The sequence below is a fragment of the Brassica napus genome, chromosome A9 (genome assembly GCF_020379485.1).
Source record: "Brassica napus cultivar Da-Ae chromosome A9, Da-Ae, whole genome shotgun sequence".
NCBI lineage: Eukaryota > Viridiplantae > Streptophyta > Magnoliopsida > Brassicales > Brassicaceae > Brassica > Brassica napus.
Genome location: NC_063442.1, coordinates 15,973,012 through 15,989,368, shown reverse-complemented (window position 1 = coordinate 15,989,368; position 16,357 = coordinate 15,973,012). Strand labels below are relative to the sequence as shown.

The 16,357-nt window shown below is 37.4% G+C and overlaps 4 protein-coding genes across 4 annotated transcripts; 2 read left to right on the top strand and 2 right to left on the bottom strand.

The window, feature by feature from the left end:
• Nucleotides 1-119: 119 nt before the first annotated feature.
• Nucleotides 120-4,048, bottom strand: LOC106437939 (probable methyltransferase PMT5). Its single transcript, XM_013878962.3, has 9 exons — nt 3,894-4,048; nt 2,900-3,624; nt 2,688-2,823; nt 1,970-2,210; nt 1,666-1,891; nt 1,272-1,429; nt 896-1,199; nt 687-819; nt 120-606 (listed from the first exon to the last, which is right to left on the bottom strand). Exons 2-9 carry the CDS (start codon nt 3,391-3,393, stop codon nt 457-459), a joined length of 1,842 nt encoding a protein of 613 aa, XP_013734416.2. The 5' UTR covers nt 3,394-3,624; nt 3,894-4,048; the 3' UTR covers nt 120-456.
• A 5,972-nt stretch (nt 4,049-10,020) lies between these two features.
• Nucleotides 10,021-11,547, top strand: LOC111212824 (26S proteasome non-ATPase regulatory subunit 10). The gene is made up of 5 exons (XM_022714423.2): nt 10,021-10,299; nt 10,495-10,627; nt 10,789-10,913; nt 10,999-11,145; nt 11,240-11,547. Exons 1-5 carry the CDS (start codon nt 10,102-10,104, stop codon nt 11,369-11,371), a joined length of 735 nt encoding a protein of 244 aa, XP_022570144.1. The 5' UTR covers nt 10,021-10,101; the 3' UTR covers nt 11,372-11,547.
• A 9-nt stretch (nt 11,548-11,556) lies between these two features.
• LOC111212825 lies at nt 11,557-12,600 on the top strand. The gene is made up of 4 exons (XM_022714424.2): nt 11,557-11,890; nt 11,972-12,061; nt 12,148-12,244; nt 12,349-12,600. The coding sequence occupies exons 1-4, from the start codon at nt 11,638-11,640 to the stop codon at nt 12,485-12,487; spliced, it is 579 nt and encodes a 192-aa protein (XP_022570145.1). The 5' UTR covers nt 11,557-11,637; the 3' UTR covers nt 12,488-12,600.
• LOC111212823 (MO25-like protein At2g03410) lies at nt 12,424-13,769 on the bottom strand. Its single transcript, XM_022714422.2, has one exon. It carries the CDS (start codon nt 13,622-13,624, stop codon nt 12,590-12,592), a length of 1,035 nt encoding a protein of 344 aa, XP_022570143.1. The 5' UTR covers nt 13,625-13,769; the 3' UTR covers nt 12,424-12,589.
• Nucleotides 13,770-16,357: the final 2,588 nt, after the last annotated feature.

The following is a 16,357-nucleotide window of genomic DNA, read 5'->3' as shown; positions in this document are numbered from 1 at the left end:
TAAACAATTAAAAATGCATTATAATTACCCATCCTAAAACATCTTCCTCGTAAGTTTAACACATTCATGGACTTATTAATATATTTCGTGTACATAACTCCACTTTACTATCATCTCAGTACCTTCAAAAAATACATTTCAAAAATGAAATAACAAGAAGCAATCTCTTTTACAAAAAAATTAAAGATCAAACAAAAATAGGATGACTGAAAAATATAGAAGCTACAGTTCTGTTCAAGAGCAAAGTTAAACAAGAAAAGGAAGAATCAAAGAATATTGAATCTAACCTTTTTTTTTCCTTCTACTCAAAGCTAACAGCTTCCACTCATTACAAAAGCTTCTTCGAGTTCTTCTTTACAGAGAACTTGCCCATGAAAATACTGTGTAGTAGTGACTAGTGAGTGTTTGTTTATATGTAGTGAAAGAATATACTTCTTTTAAAATGTTGATTGCGAGTTATTTTTTGAGAAATGGTTTTTGACAGACGAGAAGTCTTTGGTCGCTTCCGTCTTGAAGATCAATGACTCGTGCTTCCCACCGCACTCGTGTTGCCAGTGCACGTGCCATCTCGATTACTCCCAGCTTGTCGCTTATAACAACCCATCCCTATTAAAACCAATCACACAAATGTTTATTTTTGGTTTCTTGGAGGAGAAAAAACAAGAATGGTAGTTTATAATATGAACCTCAGGGCGAAGAATCCGATCCATCTCCAAGAACAAGTCCATTAGGCTGCACTGTTCTGAGCTAAGAAGCGTGAGAAGCTCATTAGCATGAAGCATGTCATACGTTCGTGGGTACGTTGGGAATGGTTCACACCTGCACAGTGAACAAAAACATATTCAAGAATCTCTTATTCGAAAAGAAAGGCTTCTTTAACCATCTACGCACTCACCAGTCATGTAGAACACCGGCAAAGCCACGATCAAGTATGATAGGAAGAGTGTTACGCGCATTGACTGGGACAACGTTCATCACCCAAGCGGACTTTCCTTGGTCGAGCAAAGCAGAGTTTAAGTTCCCGAAACGAGCATTCATGTCCATCACATTGCGTATCATGTTAAAAGGAGGGAGAGGATCTTCGTCACCGGGTCTCTTTGGATGGTCAGAGAATATCAAAGGTGTAAGCAAGGACCAGTAGTTCTTAAGTGCTGATCTCCATACTTGTGTATCTTCCGAGAACTCTTCGGGTTTTAAACCTGAAACATTGAGAAAATGTAAGTACCAAGTGAAACAGAAAGAATGAAAGAGAAAGAGGAAGAAACACTTTCCATGGATTTCAAGCCCAGCTGAGGTAGTTAATGAAACAGCAGATCTATTCTGAATAGGGATCCAGCGTTTACTTGTGGTTCCGCTTATACATGGAACCAATGGGTGGTAATAGGGAACACTATCTCCTTCTTTGCAAAGAGGTATAGAAGCTTCAGACCTATACACAAGAAACAAACAACATTAGCCAGTGTTCTAAAAATCAATCTAGGCAGTGCTCCTATTCGGAAATGATTTTTTATAGAATGATTTTTTTTTTTTTAAATTGGTTAAACAGTTAAAAAATTGGTCTAGACATTTGCCTAATCAATAATACGCTTAACTACCGCCTAGCGATTTCTTGAACATTGGCATTGGTAGAAAAAGCCAAACATACACTTTCAAAATCATACATACCGAGACGAATAGCAATTTGAATCTGTAGTTTTCTGCCAAAGAAACGTCTCATCCTGCTGCCCTGTTAGACTCCAACAGATTTTCTTAGACAACTCATTCACCCGCGTTGAGATGCTCGTCTTCTTCGTGTCTGGCAAGTTTCCCTGCGCTTTGTTCGTTGGAGAGGTCAAAACAAAGTACCCTCCCGGTTTCAGGACACGGTCCACTTCCAAAAGTAGCATTGCATCTGCTCAAGGGACAAACAGAAAACGTCATCATGATCACCCAACTTCAAAGACAATGAACCAAACATGCAATTTATTACCTTTGATGTCCCAAGTAGTACCACAATGAGCACAGTGGACCATGTCAAAAGACAATGCTGGATAAGGAAGCTGTTTTGAAAAAAAGTTGCCAATCATTGCAGGAAGGCCTCTCTCTAAAGCTAACTGGACTTGGCTCCCAGTTGCCTCATACTCTGCTATACATATAGGCATCATTTTCAAAGACACTAGATGTGCACCAAAGCTACCAAATCCGCAACCAATGTCTAACACAGTCCGTATCTGCAAGCACCAAAAGAAATCTCAGAAGCTGGAATTGAAAAACAATGAATAAGATTAGGCAACCGAACCGAACCTGCCTAACCGAAATGTTCGGTTTTGGGTTCAGTTTTCTTTAGGAGGTTTGGTTCAGTTCAGCAATTGTTTTTTTAATTCGGTTTCCGGTTTGTTAATTCGGTTAGTTCGGTTTTCTAAAAAAGAAATAAGCCAAACTACACCAAAATTCCGAACCGAACTAACCAAAATCAAAACTGAAATAACCGAACTTAACCAAATTTTTTTTACCAATTTAAACCGAAATTTAACCAAGTTCTATAGAAATTTCTTGAACCAAGCTAACCGAAAACCGTGCCAAACATTTTTCGGTTCAGTTCTACGATTCAGCCAAACCGAACCAAACCAACCGAATTCTGAGAACCAACCGACAAAAAAAAACGAACTAACGTAACCCGCATGCCTATATAAGCTAGTAAGACTTACACCAGCTTGAGCAAACTCAGTATCGCTTCCTAAGCCAATCATCTCAGCAATTTGACGAGCGTAGTCTTTGACCCCATCAAAGATCAAGCCATCTTCCGAGTGAAAGGTGATCTGATTCTCCTCAAGCAACATTAACCTAACAATGACAACAACCAAAAAGATGAGAAACTATATTTTAAGAAACTGTCAAGCGTCAAAAGCAAGAAGAGGACCTCGTTGTCACGGTTCCTGAAGAAAGCAACTGGTCTTTGGTTATTTTCACGTTCCCACTCCATATGATATCTCTACCAAGTGGCCACCTAAGTGGTATCTTATAGTCCTTTGGAGGACGTACTACACATCTCTCCTTATCTCTCTCAAACTCGCAGTGCCGATCCAACTCATCACCCTCTTGAAGCCCAGCAAGTAAATTCCCTGTGACGTTATAACAAGGCACATAGCTCTCTCTTTCTTTACCACATAGAGGAAACTCTCTAAGAGTAGTCCCTAGTGAGAGAGACCTTAGATCAAGATAATCAACAGCAGCTTGCTCCTTTATCCTCCTATAGTTACTATAAACGTTGGGCACTAGCGTTGAAGAAGCTTCGTATGAGTTTGATGTCAATGGTGCTAAAATGGTAACAAGAGCCACAACACCGAGTATAAAGAACAGCAACCCTCTGAGACCAAGAACAGAGGAAATACTCTTGTACCAAGGACTTGTCATATCAGAAACCAAACACTTTCTCTTGCTGTCCTGATCTTGAAGTAGTACATAGTCTCATCACCTGATCAAGCCCATCTGTTGAAAGCTTGAGGCTCAGAAAGTTTAGGTTTTTACACTCTGATGATCCAAATCAGGAAATGGGCACTCAGGTAATAGATCTTGATGTAAGCCCAAATTGAAGATTAACTCTCAAGGCAATGCCAATCGAATCTTGGCTTAAGCAAAACTAACCTGCAGACAAATCTAGCAGATCAGACATCCCAGAAAGAGAAACATTACTTAAAATAGTTAGTGAGAAACATAAGCCAATTTTGCTTCTTTTGTTTGTCGGCGAACATTAACGTTATCGTTAAGAAAGCTTCAGAATAATTCAGTGGATAAAGTTTAATAATGAGATCTCGAGAATGGGGAAGGAGATGAGAGAGATCAGATCAGGAAAGAAAAAGAACAATAACCCACGACAAAGACGGTAATGAGATTAGGGTTTTTGAGATGCGTACCTGTAATAGATTTGCTGAAAAGGATTTAGCTTTCGACCAACAATGGCAAAAGTTAGAGACAAGAGAATAAAGTGAGAGATTCCGATTACATATAGCTTTTTGCTGCTGTTATAGAGTTCGGTTATGGTTTTTTTTTTTTCTGAAAATATGTAAATCATAAATAAGTAGTACTGTTAAATGATATGATTAACAAAAGTTTAATTAATTAAAGTGATTAAGTTTCTAACTAAATCTGGAATAGTGTTAAGTAACATTTTAAAACTAGAAAAGTCTTTTTTTTTATTGGAGGCGGAGCAAAGAAAACAGTCATGAAAGCAGAGCAGAGGAGAATAATTGCAATTCATGGTGCACTTTTTTCTTTTTCTTGGCATTTAATAAATTGGTCTCTTTGTCTATTGGTGCTTTTATTTTATTATATTATATGAAATTCACAAGAAAAAGGGATTTGTTAGTAGTATTATTCTGCTGTTGTTGGTGAGCAATACTAATCAACTATAAAAACTTAATGTTTTTTTTTGTCAACGAACTTTATGTTTTCTTAACTCTTTTATTTTAACTCTTTTTATACGTGTTAGGTTAGAGTTTTTATATGTTTTGAGTTTTTTTTCCAACAATAAGGATGAAAATCGTATTGACAATACATTATTTACATGAACAAATAGTGATGATTGCGTTTGAACCATCTGCTAACTAATTTTAAGGCTCATTTAGATGAATATATAAATTTCAGTCTAAATTGCAGATGTATACAAATTTCGAAAGTATTTGCAAATGTGGTTATTTACTAGGTATGATCTGACTATATTGACTCTAACATCATCTGATTATATTAAATTCTACGCTGATCATAACATTTTAGAATCCAAATAACAAATCCAGTTAAAAAGAAAAAAAAACTGATCAAACAAATCATGATCCAGATATATTCACAGTCAAAGGGTTCAATTTTGCTAAGAAAAAACGATATGGGCAACTGTGTATTGAAAGTTTAATTTTTTTTTTGGAATTCCATCATCGTAAATAAGCATAAAATCTAAATCTCCTAACTTCAGAGTGAAAAAGTAAAATTCTATATTTTCTTCTCTATAATAGAGTAGATGAAAAAATAGGTATGGATTGGAGATGTTCTCGTAGCATAATGTAACAGAGTAAAATTGAATCCAAAGTTCTCTCACCTGATGTCTGCTACAAACAAAGGGAGATCGATTCTGTCCATATACACGAGTCCATTTGAAAAAAGCAATGGTTGAAATTGCAGATCCTTGAAGAAGGAACTAAGAAGAAGCAATAACTCGTAAAGTATTTTGTGACAAAACCAAGTGCCATTTTATTATTATTTCTTTAATTCATCATCAATTTTATAGGGGTGTATTTGGGATTTCTGAAAGTTGCACAGTATATTTCCATATACCTAATTAAAATTTCTTTTTAAGTTATCCAGTGCAAATTCTCTAATTTTAATTTGCGTTATTTTGTACGTAAAATTAATAATATAGTAAATATGTCAAGAAAACTTTTTGCATCTTTAAATCAGCTCTAGGTGTTTTCTTTTTGAAACAAAATCAGCTCTAGATGAATTGTAAAAGTTAGTATGTTTCAATAAGTTTTGGATACTTAATTGTTTTTTAAAACGTTTTTTAGGCTCCGAATGGTAATAACGATGAACCGAGCGCGGAACAATCGATACATAACATGCCAAAATAAGCACTTCTTAATACATGTTAGCTTAGAGATTTTGTTTAACATGCCAAACCATGCATAATATTATATTTTCCATAAAGGTTGCATGTTTATATGGTATACACCTTTAATTCATACCACTGTTGGTCCATTTGGCTTGTCTAAATTTAACACCATCATGCATATGTAATTAATTGAAAAGTTGTTTTTGCAAAACAATAGGTCAATATTCTAAATGCAAACACAAAGCAAGATGCCAAATTCAGAGTTTAAATAACACATCTTTAACAATGACTTAATAATACAGTCAATGTAAGAAAACCCCCAATAACATATGCATTAGCTTTTTTTTCTGGTGAATTCTTTGAGTTTGGTTGTCAACCACTTTCTCATCAAGATTTTAGTTAGACATAGCAACATTTAACCCATCAATCAACAAGAGATATTTAAAAATGTATATTGTAATTTTGCCGAATTATTCCCCAAGAAGCCTATCAAAATCTGTAGAAAATACAGACACCAAAAGCTCAGTAACAACAGCTTCAAAAAAAAAAAAAGAGAACTGGAAAAAGACCTTTCAGCTGCAATGGAGAAATTTAAAGAAGAAAAAAGGTGAGCAAACAATTAAGTAAAAAGAGAAAATGTATGTTTTTGGCACTCATAATTCATGATTTGAATTCGTTGTCAACATGCAGAACATATTGTTTACATCATTCAATTTCAATTTGTGAACTTCTAGGTCAGGAAAAAAAATGGAAACACAAAAGTCATGTCATCACTCTTACAAGTATATTAACATTTAAAAAAAAGAAATATATTAACATTTTCTTGTTATGGAAGTTATTATACTATAATAAATATAAAAAAAAAGAAGAAAAAGGAGAACAACACAAAATACAGTTTTTTTTACAAAACAAGAATTATTATGAACAACTGATATGAAACCATAACTACTATATAAACTAAAGGACAAAACAATTAGATTAAGGCTCTGACTGGTAACGACTGTTGGTTTAAGCTTTAGATCTTTGGCTGTATAGATTCAGACTTTAAGAGCTATGAATAGTAGTAGGGCTGGGCAAATAAACCGAACCCGAAAATTCGAACCGAATCCGATCCGATAAAAATGAATCCGAACCGATCCGAACCCGACGTAAATACCGAATGGGTCTTGTTTTGTGGTATTTTGGGTTATGGGTATTATCCGAACCGAATCCGAATCTAAATGGATATCCGATAGAACCCGAAACATTCAAAACCTCGAAAAGATCTTGTACCAAACATGATCTCAATTCCTAATATGTATCCAAAATACATTAAGAAATATTGAACATCTAAAATACTTATCTATTACATGAAGATTGGTGGTTCTATTACATGAAGGTTGATGGTTAAAGATGGCCGTTGAATCTTGAAGTATTTAGATTTAAATTTTGTTTTCGTTAAACAATATTTCTCATTTCATGAGAATTTGGTTTTCGTTTTATGCTTTTATTTATTTGGTTTTCTTTTTATCAGTAAATATGTTTACTTTTCGTTTGATTTTGAATGATCACGGTTGATGTTCCTTATTTTTGAATCGATTTTACTTAAGTTTTGGTTACAAAATAGGTACAAATCAGGTATTTTAAAACTGAAGAACCGATTTTACTCATGTTTTGGTTATAAAATAGGTAAAAATCAGGTACTTTTAAACCGAAAAACCGATTGGGACCCGAACCCGAAAGTATATTGGGTTGTACCGGTTCTTTGAAGATTCACTAACCCCGACCCGAACCCGATAGAACCCGAACCGGTCCCGAACCAAACTTTCATATAATCCGAATGGGACTGATTTTGATGAACCCGAAAAACCGAAACCCGATTGGATAAAACCGAAACCCGATTGGGACCCCGAATGCCCAGGCCTAAATAGTAGTAAAGGATATCGAATTAATTTCTGTTATTTTATATATAAACAATTGTTATTAATAATGAATAGAATGTGTGAAGAAGCGTCATAAATTGGTACAGCCATAATCGCAGCCATCATCATTCTCATCATCGATGCTATCAACACCACCCAAGATGCATCTAAAGAAATGATTCATAGCTCAGCTTTGAATTTACAATACAAAGAGCTGGGAGATTCTAAAAAATAACGAGGCAAGAAGACATTTACTTATTATGATTTAATGAAACCAAAAGAAACTTCTCAAGATTCTCAACCATGTCTGAACAAGATGGATTAGACTGGGGGGGGGGGGGATCATCCATGTTAGCCCCAACATGTTACAACCTTCAACCGATCTTGAAGAAACAAGAGTTACAGGCTTTTGAAAAGATCAGAAATGTGGTTATTCAGTGCTTTTTCATTTTGCCAAGAAAGTGATTCTTGATTCCCTGAAAAAAAAAACATTTTATTTAACTTGTTGCAACATATAGAGAGAGAGAGAGAGAGAGAGAGAGAGAGAGAGAGAGAGAGAGAGAGAGAGAGAGAGAGAGAGAAGAGTTCGAATGTCTACCTCCATGTAAACCTCTGATGAAAAGAGTGACCGGGAATAGATGTGTATCCATTGAGGTGAGACATACGAGTTTTGTCATTGTTTCTTGCTAATTCAGATTCTGAATTATAAAAAGAATCAAACATTAAAACAAACTAAAAAAAATTATTGATTGAATAAAATAGAAAATTACCCTGATGAATGACAATGATTTCACTTTTGAGGCGTTCTTTGTCAGAAAATTTGGGGAAATTAGAATCCGAGAAAACCTGTGAAAAACTTGTTGCATTGGTATAGAAAAGATTTAAAAAAATATCAAATAATGGTATTTACATGTGAAGAAATCCCATTTATTTTCTAAATATAAAATATCCTACTAGCAATGGGGGAGAAAACATAGCATGTCGCAACAAAAGCTTGATTCGAGGCGTCAGCAAAACACTGCCGTCTGTTCCCTTCAGTCCCTTAGCGCCCCGGGACGGGAGTGGGGGGGGGGACGGTTGTTAGACGGCAACAGCAGCACCGGCTCCACGAAGTCTGAATCGAATCTTTCTGTTGGCTTTCCCAATTAATTCTAAGTGTGCAAATCATATTTCAGTTATTACTGATTAACAAAATATTCAAACATAATACAATATTTCAATACTCTCCTTCAAATGAAACTATACAAATTTTGTACAATGTTCCACTTGAACCAAAAGTTTAACTGTCCATGTCGTGTTCCAATTTTATCTGTTTTTTCTCCAAGTTCATCAAATTCATAGGTTTCCTCAATTTTGTTGATTTGATATAGTATGGTTGTTGATCATTAAAATTGTCAAGATCATTAATAGTATTGGAACTTTTGAAACTGTAAGAATCATCAAGACTTCTGAAATCATCAAACTCATATACATTTTGTTATCAATGTTCGTTTCATCAATTGAATTCATCAGTTTTATTGGGCTCATTGGTCTTTTTGTTTGACTGGTTTAATCAATCTTACAGTTCTCTTAGATTTTGGTTTTATCATACTCACTGGTTTTTTGAATTTTATTTTGTCTAATTTAATTTCATGGCTTTATATTTTTTTATCAAATTAATGGAAAGAAAACTTCAGTCATTCTTTTGTGTTTACAAAAAATAAGAGAGTTATAGAGCTTAAAACTCGTGATTATAAGTTTATGATAAAAGTTATATGTACCTTGTATGAAAAGAAAACTATACAAAAATATTTTCTACAAACAAGCAAAAACAAGAAACAGCTTAGCTGGTGGACAAGAGAATGATTTGACTTTGTTCTATATTTTTGATATGTAGGCATGCATGTTGTCTCTAAAACCATTTATCTCAGTCACACTAGTTTGTTTCTGCCTGCCATAGATATTTCCGTCTCTAGATTCCCTCTATTTCCCTGCAAATGAAATAGAATTTCATATGTAATCCAGTGACCATTATTAGATGATTTCATTTCAGTTTCTTTTTTTACTACTACTAGAAAACCCAACAAAATAACTCCAAAACCATCAAACTTGCTCCTTCAATGTACCACCACCACACTGCAAATTTAGATACAAATTCAAAAGGGGAATGAAGTAATGGAACAGAGGAACTCGAAGGGGTGACCTGAGAACACATAACTCCATAGTTTCAATGGATATTTTAAGGAAACCAAAGGATTTGTGTTCTCATGACACTCCTTTGAGATTTCACCACTTGTTGTTCTTCTCCTATCCTATCCATACATTACATAAATGATATTCCATATGTAATGTACACCGTTTCATCTTCGTTTTTGTTCACTTCTATTGTGTCATGACAATGTCGCCATCTTGTTGACAAAGAAAAAAGATAGTAGGATCAGTGTGGTCATCTTCACGACACCACCTAGATAATCTACTTTTTGTGACCCTATTTGGGCTCTCATCTCTTAGGCCCATATGAACTCGTTAAAAGCCTGCTATTGATTATTATTTTTTATTTATTAGTTAAGAACAGAATCACTTATAGGTCTTCTCTGACAACGAAACGAAACCAAGCTTTAATCAAATCTTGGACAAGAAGCCATGGAAGTTGAAACCGCTGCTACGAAGGGACAAGAGTCGAAGCAAATTAGAGACGAAGAATTATTCAAAGCGGCGGAATCTGGCGATTCTTCGGTGTTCATGTCCTTATCTCCTCAACAGCTTGTCAAATCTCTCAGTTTCAGAAACGAAGACGGTCGCTCTCTCCTCCATGTCTCAGCTTCTTTCGGCCATTCTCAGGTTTGTTTCCTTTACCCCCATGTACTAAAATCTATAGTTAGACAGAAGCATAGCTTATTTTGATTATTAATGTAGTCAAGTTGAGTTATTGTAGCTGCATTATTGATTGTGTTGTTGCAAGTTTGTTAGCGACTTGAGTTCTAGAAAGGAAAACCTTTTTTAGATGTTAAAAGCTTATGGATGTGGAATATGCAGATAGTGAAGTTGCTATCAAGCGTAGATGACTCAAAGACTGTAATCAATGGTAAGGATGATGAAGGATGGGCTCCTCTTCATTCTGCTGCTAGCATCGGCAAGGCGGAGCTCGTTGAAATCTTATTGACTAGAGGTTTGTGTTGCAATCTTGTTAGCTTCCTTTAAATAAGTTGTGTGATCTTTCTCATTAGAAGGAGGTTGTGTGTGTGTGTATTATTCTTCTACATTAATGTTTTTTTTTAATTATTCTTAAGATGTGAAGTTTGATGATGGTGTTTTTTAATTGTGTGTCAGGTGCTGATGTGAATGTCAAAAACAATGGTGGTCGCACTGCTCTTCACTATGCTGCTAGCAAGGGATGGTTAGAAATTGCTCAGCTATTATTAACACACGGCGCAAAGATAAACATCACCGACAAGGTTTGTGTAGCTTATTGTCGTTCAATAACATAAGCTTGACTTTACACATAATACATATATGTTAATATGTTATGTTGACTTTCAGGTGGGTTGCACTCCGCTTCATAGGGCAGCAAGCACCGGTAAGACTGAAGTTTGTGAGTTTTTGATAGAGGAAGGAGCAGAGATTGATGCTACGGATAAAATGGGCCAAACTCCACTCATGCATTCAGTGATCTGTGATGACAGACAAGTAATTTTCCAAATCTCACATATGACTTTGAAGCATATTTTTCTCTAAAAGTACTCTAAAAAAATATTTTTTCGCTGTGTGTTCCATGGAGCAGGTTGCGTTTCTTCTTGTAAGACATGGTGCAGATGTGGATGTAGAAGACAAGGAAGGTTACACCGTTCTAGGCCGAGCTTCCAACGATTTCAGACCAGCACTTATTGATGCTGCCAAGGCTATGATTGAATGATATGCTTACTCTAAAACAGTAGAACATGAAAAGATTACTCTTTAATCTTTTATTTTTTCAAGTTTGCAAGACGTTTCTGCTTTTTTCCTATAAAAAAAATGTTTATCAATTCGTGTTCTTTGCTAGAAAAAATTCTCATGTGCAATAAATCTCAAATTAATTTCTCTTTTCTTCAACTGAGAAGCCTTGGAGACTTGAAAACAAGTGAGAAAAACATTTTTAATTATTATTTAAATGGAATATATATATATATATATTTCTGAAAAATGCTTTTAGCTCTTCCCTTCTTATCTTCTAAGAAGTCATTTACCATCCTCACAAAAGAATCTAACGCAATGATGCAAACCAAAATCTCTAGTTTCCCTCGGCCATGCTTCACCCTCCATGAAACAAGAGCACTTCATCAACCTCTTGTCTCCATGGCTTTACCATCATCGCCATCACCGTTTAAGCACCTTCTCTGCAAGTCCACCTTCCCTCTCGCTGCCTCACTCACCCTTCTCCTCTCTCCATGCACCGGTAATCCTCAATCTTCCACTCATTCAATACTTTATGTCTGTATCATCGATCACAGTTTGTATATATTCGGATCTTGCTCAGCTGAAGCAGGCTTAATGTCGGGAAGTCCCGGCATAGAATCAGTTCCTGGTCCCGAATTACCAAAGCTCGAGTTCCTTGAACGTTTCAATGGTACTAATCTTTCAAATTCTTGATATTCTTTAAGACAAAAGTGTTTTGTCTATGCCTACTTGAAGAAAAGTGCTTCTTAATTGCAGCTAAAAACCAGAAGTTCTACGCTGAAAACGATTCCAGATTCAAAGAATCTCCAATTCTCAAGAAGCTACTTGAGAACTCCAAACTAAACAAAGAAAAGTAAGTAAAAAAACTCTCATCATTTGAATCCATTCATACCCAAGTGACACAGAGCAAAACTGTGAAACATGTTACATTGGTTTTGTTGTGTCTGATTGTTTTAGGAATGAAAGAGCGATTCAAGACAAGTACTGTCTGAGAGGAGCAGAGTGGGGAGTAGGAGACTGTTCAACCACTGGAATGACAGATGAAGAAAAGGAACAATTCATCACAATGTTGAAGAAGAAGACTGGCATTGAATAAAAACTTTCGAAAATCACATTATGTATTTAGCGTTTTCAGAACGTGAATCTATGCTAAAATGCAATACAAAACATGACAAAAACAACGTTGATAACATCATCATCATTCACTTAGCTTGAGAGAAAGCGATGCAATCTCACCCACAACCAGTAACTTATCAGCTTCAAACCCTTCATCTTCCTTCTCAGGCTTCAAATCAGCAAACAACCGAAGAATCTTGTTCCGATTCGCGACAAGAATCGCCACAATGTCCTCTGGTTTCCTCTCGTTCGCCACAAACAGCTTGAAGATATGGAAGGCCTCTAGCTGAATGTTCTTGGTCGGTTCTCTCAGCAGATTCATCATGATCCTCAAATGATCCAAACTGCTCACATACCTCACCATCACACCCGAGTTAGACCGGTCCATCAACACATCTCCTAGGAGTTTCGAAGCTTGTCTCTTCGTGAAGTAGCTCCCTTTCTCCAACAGCCTCGTGTTGTACTCCGCGAAAAACCACTCATAGTTCTTGGCAAGGTACTCGGATACCGTGGACTTGTGCCTGGTCAAAAGCTCCCGGAAGATCTTGCTCGCGTCTGTAGCTACATCGAAATACGGAAGCTGGACATAGTCGAAGAATCTTTCGAGGTTCTTCGACTCGAGGATGTACTTGGCAACAACCTGATGACGAACGCATTCTTTAAGCATCCCCGTGTAATGCAATGCCAAATGGTGGTCTCTACCGATTCCTTCGACTAGCGTGTCGATCACGTCGAGATTTGATTCGAGATACTCAGAAGCAACGAGTCGGCTCCCGACTTGTTGCTTCTGCAGATTCGCTACGATCTGCGTGGCGTCTTTCCTCGCCTCTAGGTCGAGTTTCGGAAGAGACTTGATCAAGGGGCGAAGCGTGTCTTCTCTGAAGAACTCTTGCGTCAACGAGAGGCACGCTTCGGCAACAGGCTCGGCTTCGCTGTTTCCGTACAGGATCGATTTCAATTCCCTAATGTTCCTGCAGATCTCAGGACATATTCCTAACCGTTTAGAGTGTTTCATGTCGGTTTCTTGGTTTTCGTTTTCGGACAAGGCGATGAGATCTCGTGTCTGACGAACGATTTCACCAGGAGGACGAGGCTTATGTTTGAAGAGACCTTTCATCCTATTGCTTCCATGGGCGTTCCCTAGGTTACCGCTGAAACTGCTAAGCTTTCCGCTGAATGTAATGCTGACTTCATCGTCGTAGGAGGTGGTGGAGACGCGTAGATGGCTCCCTGTACGGTGGTGCTTTGACGACGGAGAGACATCGGAGCCTCCGTGACGCCAAGCACCACCGATCTTGGAGACACACGCACCTATTGTTTCCCCTTGGGTTTAAACAGCAATCAAAAAAATTCAAAAAGCACACAGACAAGTAATCTCTATCTATATATCTCTTTCTAGGGTTTTCTTTGAGGGTTTGCTGCTAAATCAACATTGTTTCTCTGAAATCTACAAAGGAGAGAAGATGGATGAACAAGGAAGAAAGAGACAGCGCTATAATTGGGGTCTTGATGGGCTAATTTTGCCGCGCGGATTTTTCGGTGTTGTTTGTTTTAGGAATATCTTTGGTGTCTTAATTAGATTAAAATGCTTGTTTTATTCTGTAATAATATATTCAACGATTATTATGCGTGTCCGTGAAGTTATATAACGGATTTGGTCAAACATAAACTAAATATATTTGACTAACAATAAAAGTATATACATAGAATCCATATATATCTTCAATTGTGTATAATTAAAAAGACCATGTTAAATATACTAATCTACAAGAAAGCTGTCCTTGGCAAGTAGTGAGCCTCTACTGCATCAGATAAAAGCTCGGTTCTCCTCCTGGTCAACAAAAACTTTATCATTTGCGGGAAGATTATTGCTCATCAAAACTGTTATATCAGGAATTACCAATTTTTGGTGCTCCTCTTTCGTTCTTCCTAAAGCTTGTGTGGCAAAAATCAACTCGATGTGCAGTATCTTCTTATGGAGGGGGAACTTAGATGCGCAGAACACTGCGAGGGTCGCTTGGGCCACAGTAACCAAACCGAAGGAGGAAGGTGGATTAGGTGTGAAGGATCTCCTGTTATGGAACAAAGCATGCTGCCTGCGCTTGGTTTGGCTTCTCTTCTTCAGACCAGAATCGGTGTGGGTCTCCTGGTTCAAGGAAGTTATTCTCAAAGGATCAGTGTCGAACTACTGGACTACAAATCCGTCTCAGAGTTTCTCTTGGCTGACAAACAAACTACTGAAACTTAGAGATGTTGCTTACCCTCTTATCAAGTTGCACATTCGCAATGGTCAAAGCTGTAGGTTCTGGATTGATAATTGGAGTCCTTTTGGGAAGCTTCAGGACTACCTGGAAGGTGGGAGATCACGGCTTGGGATCCCAAAGAGTGCGACTTTGGCCTCACTACATCGCAATGGAGCCTGGCTTCTTCCTGCCGCGAGAACAGAGCACCAACTTCAAGTCCTCTCCTTCATCACTACAATTCAGTTCACAGGAGAAGAGGATGACTATGAGTGGCATATTTTGGGGAGGCTTTCCAACAAATATAGTACTGGGGATGTTTATAGTCACCTGCGAGGAAATGGCGAAGCTGAAGAGTGGACCAAAGCAATCTGGACCTCACGGAGCATTCCAAGGCAGAGTTTTTATGGATGGTTGGTGGCGCTCAATAGGCTCCCGACGCGAGATAGGTTAATAAGCTGGGGCTTACAGGTTCCTTCTCTTTGCCTTCTCTGTAATAACTGTGATGAATCCAGGGATCATCTTTATTGGGACTGCCCATTCTCCTTCGCACTATGGACTCTAGTAGCTAACAGATGCCGAACTACTCCGCTGCGAAGTTGGGTCTGCCTCCTCCGTCAACTGCTCGATCTCTAACTCTCCTTGGATGGCAAGCTACACTATACTGGATTTGGAACGAGCGAAATAATCGGTTGCATCAATCTCAATTTCGATCGGTGGATTCTCTGTTCTCCATCATTGATCACCAGTTGAGGAACAAAATCAATAGCTTCAGAGAGAACAACCCTAGACGCTCCTCAGAGATGTTACAACTATGGTTTCGTTGATCTATCACATGCTCCACATCGTCTCTCCACCCACCATTGATCGTCTCTCTGCATGTCTCTCTGTTTCTTCTACCCGACAAATCTGTCGGCTCACCATCTCCATCTTACTAAAGGGCTCAATCTTTTGGGCTTTCTACTGGGCAAATATCTAAGGCTAATGGGTTCTAAATTATGAGTTTATATTGGGCTGTTGGGCTACTTCTACTAGAGCATTAGTGCTTTTGTAAAACGTTTTTATTCTTTCTGCAATTTTAATATGAAGCCAGTTACAAAAAAAAAATATATATATACTAATCTACAGAAATATTGGAGAAAAAGATAAAATAGGCATAAACTGGGTCATATACATTGGTCTTTATGCTTAAGGCCCAATAATAGTTGGAAAGGATAATTGATTTAGTGGCTGTGAGTTAGCAAATAAGAAAGACAATTGCAGACTTTGCTGTGGTAAGACAATTAGGCTTGATTCCAACCCCTTTCGTTTTTAGGATGAATTGATTCCAATCCCAACCCCCTTTCATTTTTTTTAAAACAAGCTCGGAGTCTCGTCGGCATTTCCGTTACGGGTGTATCATGTATGAGAATGGTCACTAAAAACTCGACGTGCATCATTTTTTTTTTTTTTTTGATAATCCAGGTATCCTGATCTCTCACTTATTTCGACTATCCCACCTCGTCCAACCGGAATGGCGAGAAAGGTTCTGGAGGCCAAACGGAAACCATGTTAAATCCTAGGGCTGGGCAAATAAACCGAACCCGAAAACCCGAACCGAATCCGATCCA

Coding starts and splice junctions, on each gene's coding strand:
- LOC111212824 (XM_022714423.2), top strand. CDS start 10,102: ATGGAAGTTGAAACCGCTGCTACGAAGGGACAAGAGTCGAAGCAAATT. Junction 10,300..10,494: donor CTTCTTTCGGCCATTCTCAG/GTTTGTTTCCTT, acceptor TGGAATATGCAG/ATAGTGAAGTTGCTATCAAG. Junction 10,628..10,788: donor TGAAATCTTATTGACTAGAG/GTTTGTGTTGCA, acceptor ATTGTGTGTCAG/GTGCTGATGTGAATGTCAAA.
- LOC111212823 (XM_022714422.2), bottom strand. CDS start 13,624: ATGAAAGGTCTCTTCAAACATAAGCCTCGTCCTCCTGGTGAAATCGTT.
- LOC106437939 (XM_013878962.3), bottom strand. CDS start 3,393: ATGACAAGTCCTTGGTACAAGAGTATTTCCTCTGTTCTTGGTCTCAGA. Junction 1,892..1,969: donor TACTACTTGGGACATCAAAG/GTAATAAATTGC, acceptor TCCCTTGAGCAG/ATGCAATGCTACTTTTGGAA. Junction 1,200..1,271: donor AGCTGGGCTTGAAATCCATG/GAAAGTGTTTCT, acceptor TCAATGTTTCAG/GTTTAAAACCCGAAGAGTTC.
- LOC111212825 (XM_022714424.2), top strand. CDS start 11,638: ATGCTTTTAGCTCTTCCCTTCTTATCTTCTAAGAAGTCATTTACCATC. Junction 11,891..11,971: donor TCTCCTCTCTCCATGCACCG/GTAATCCTCAAT, acceptor GATCTTGCTCAG/CTGAAGCAGGCTTAATGTCG. Junction 12,062..12,147: donor GTTCCTTGAACGTTTCAATG/GTACTAATCTTT, acceptor TCTTAATTGCAG/CTAAAAACCAGAAGTTCTAC.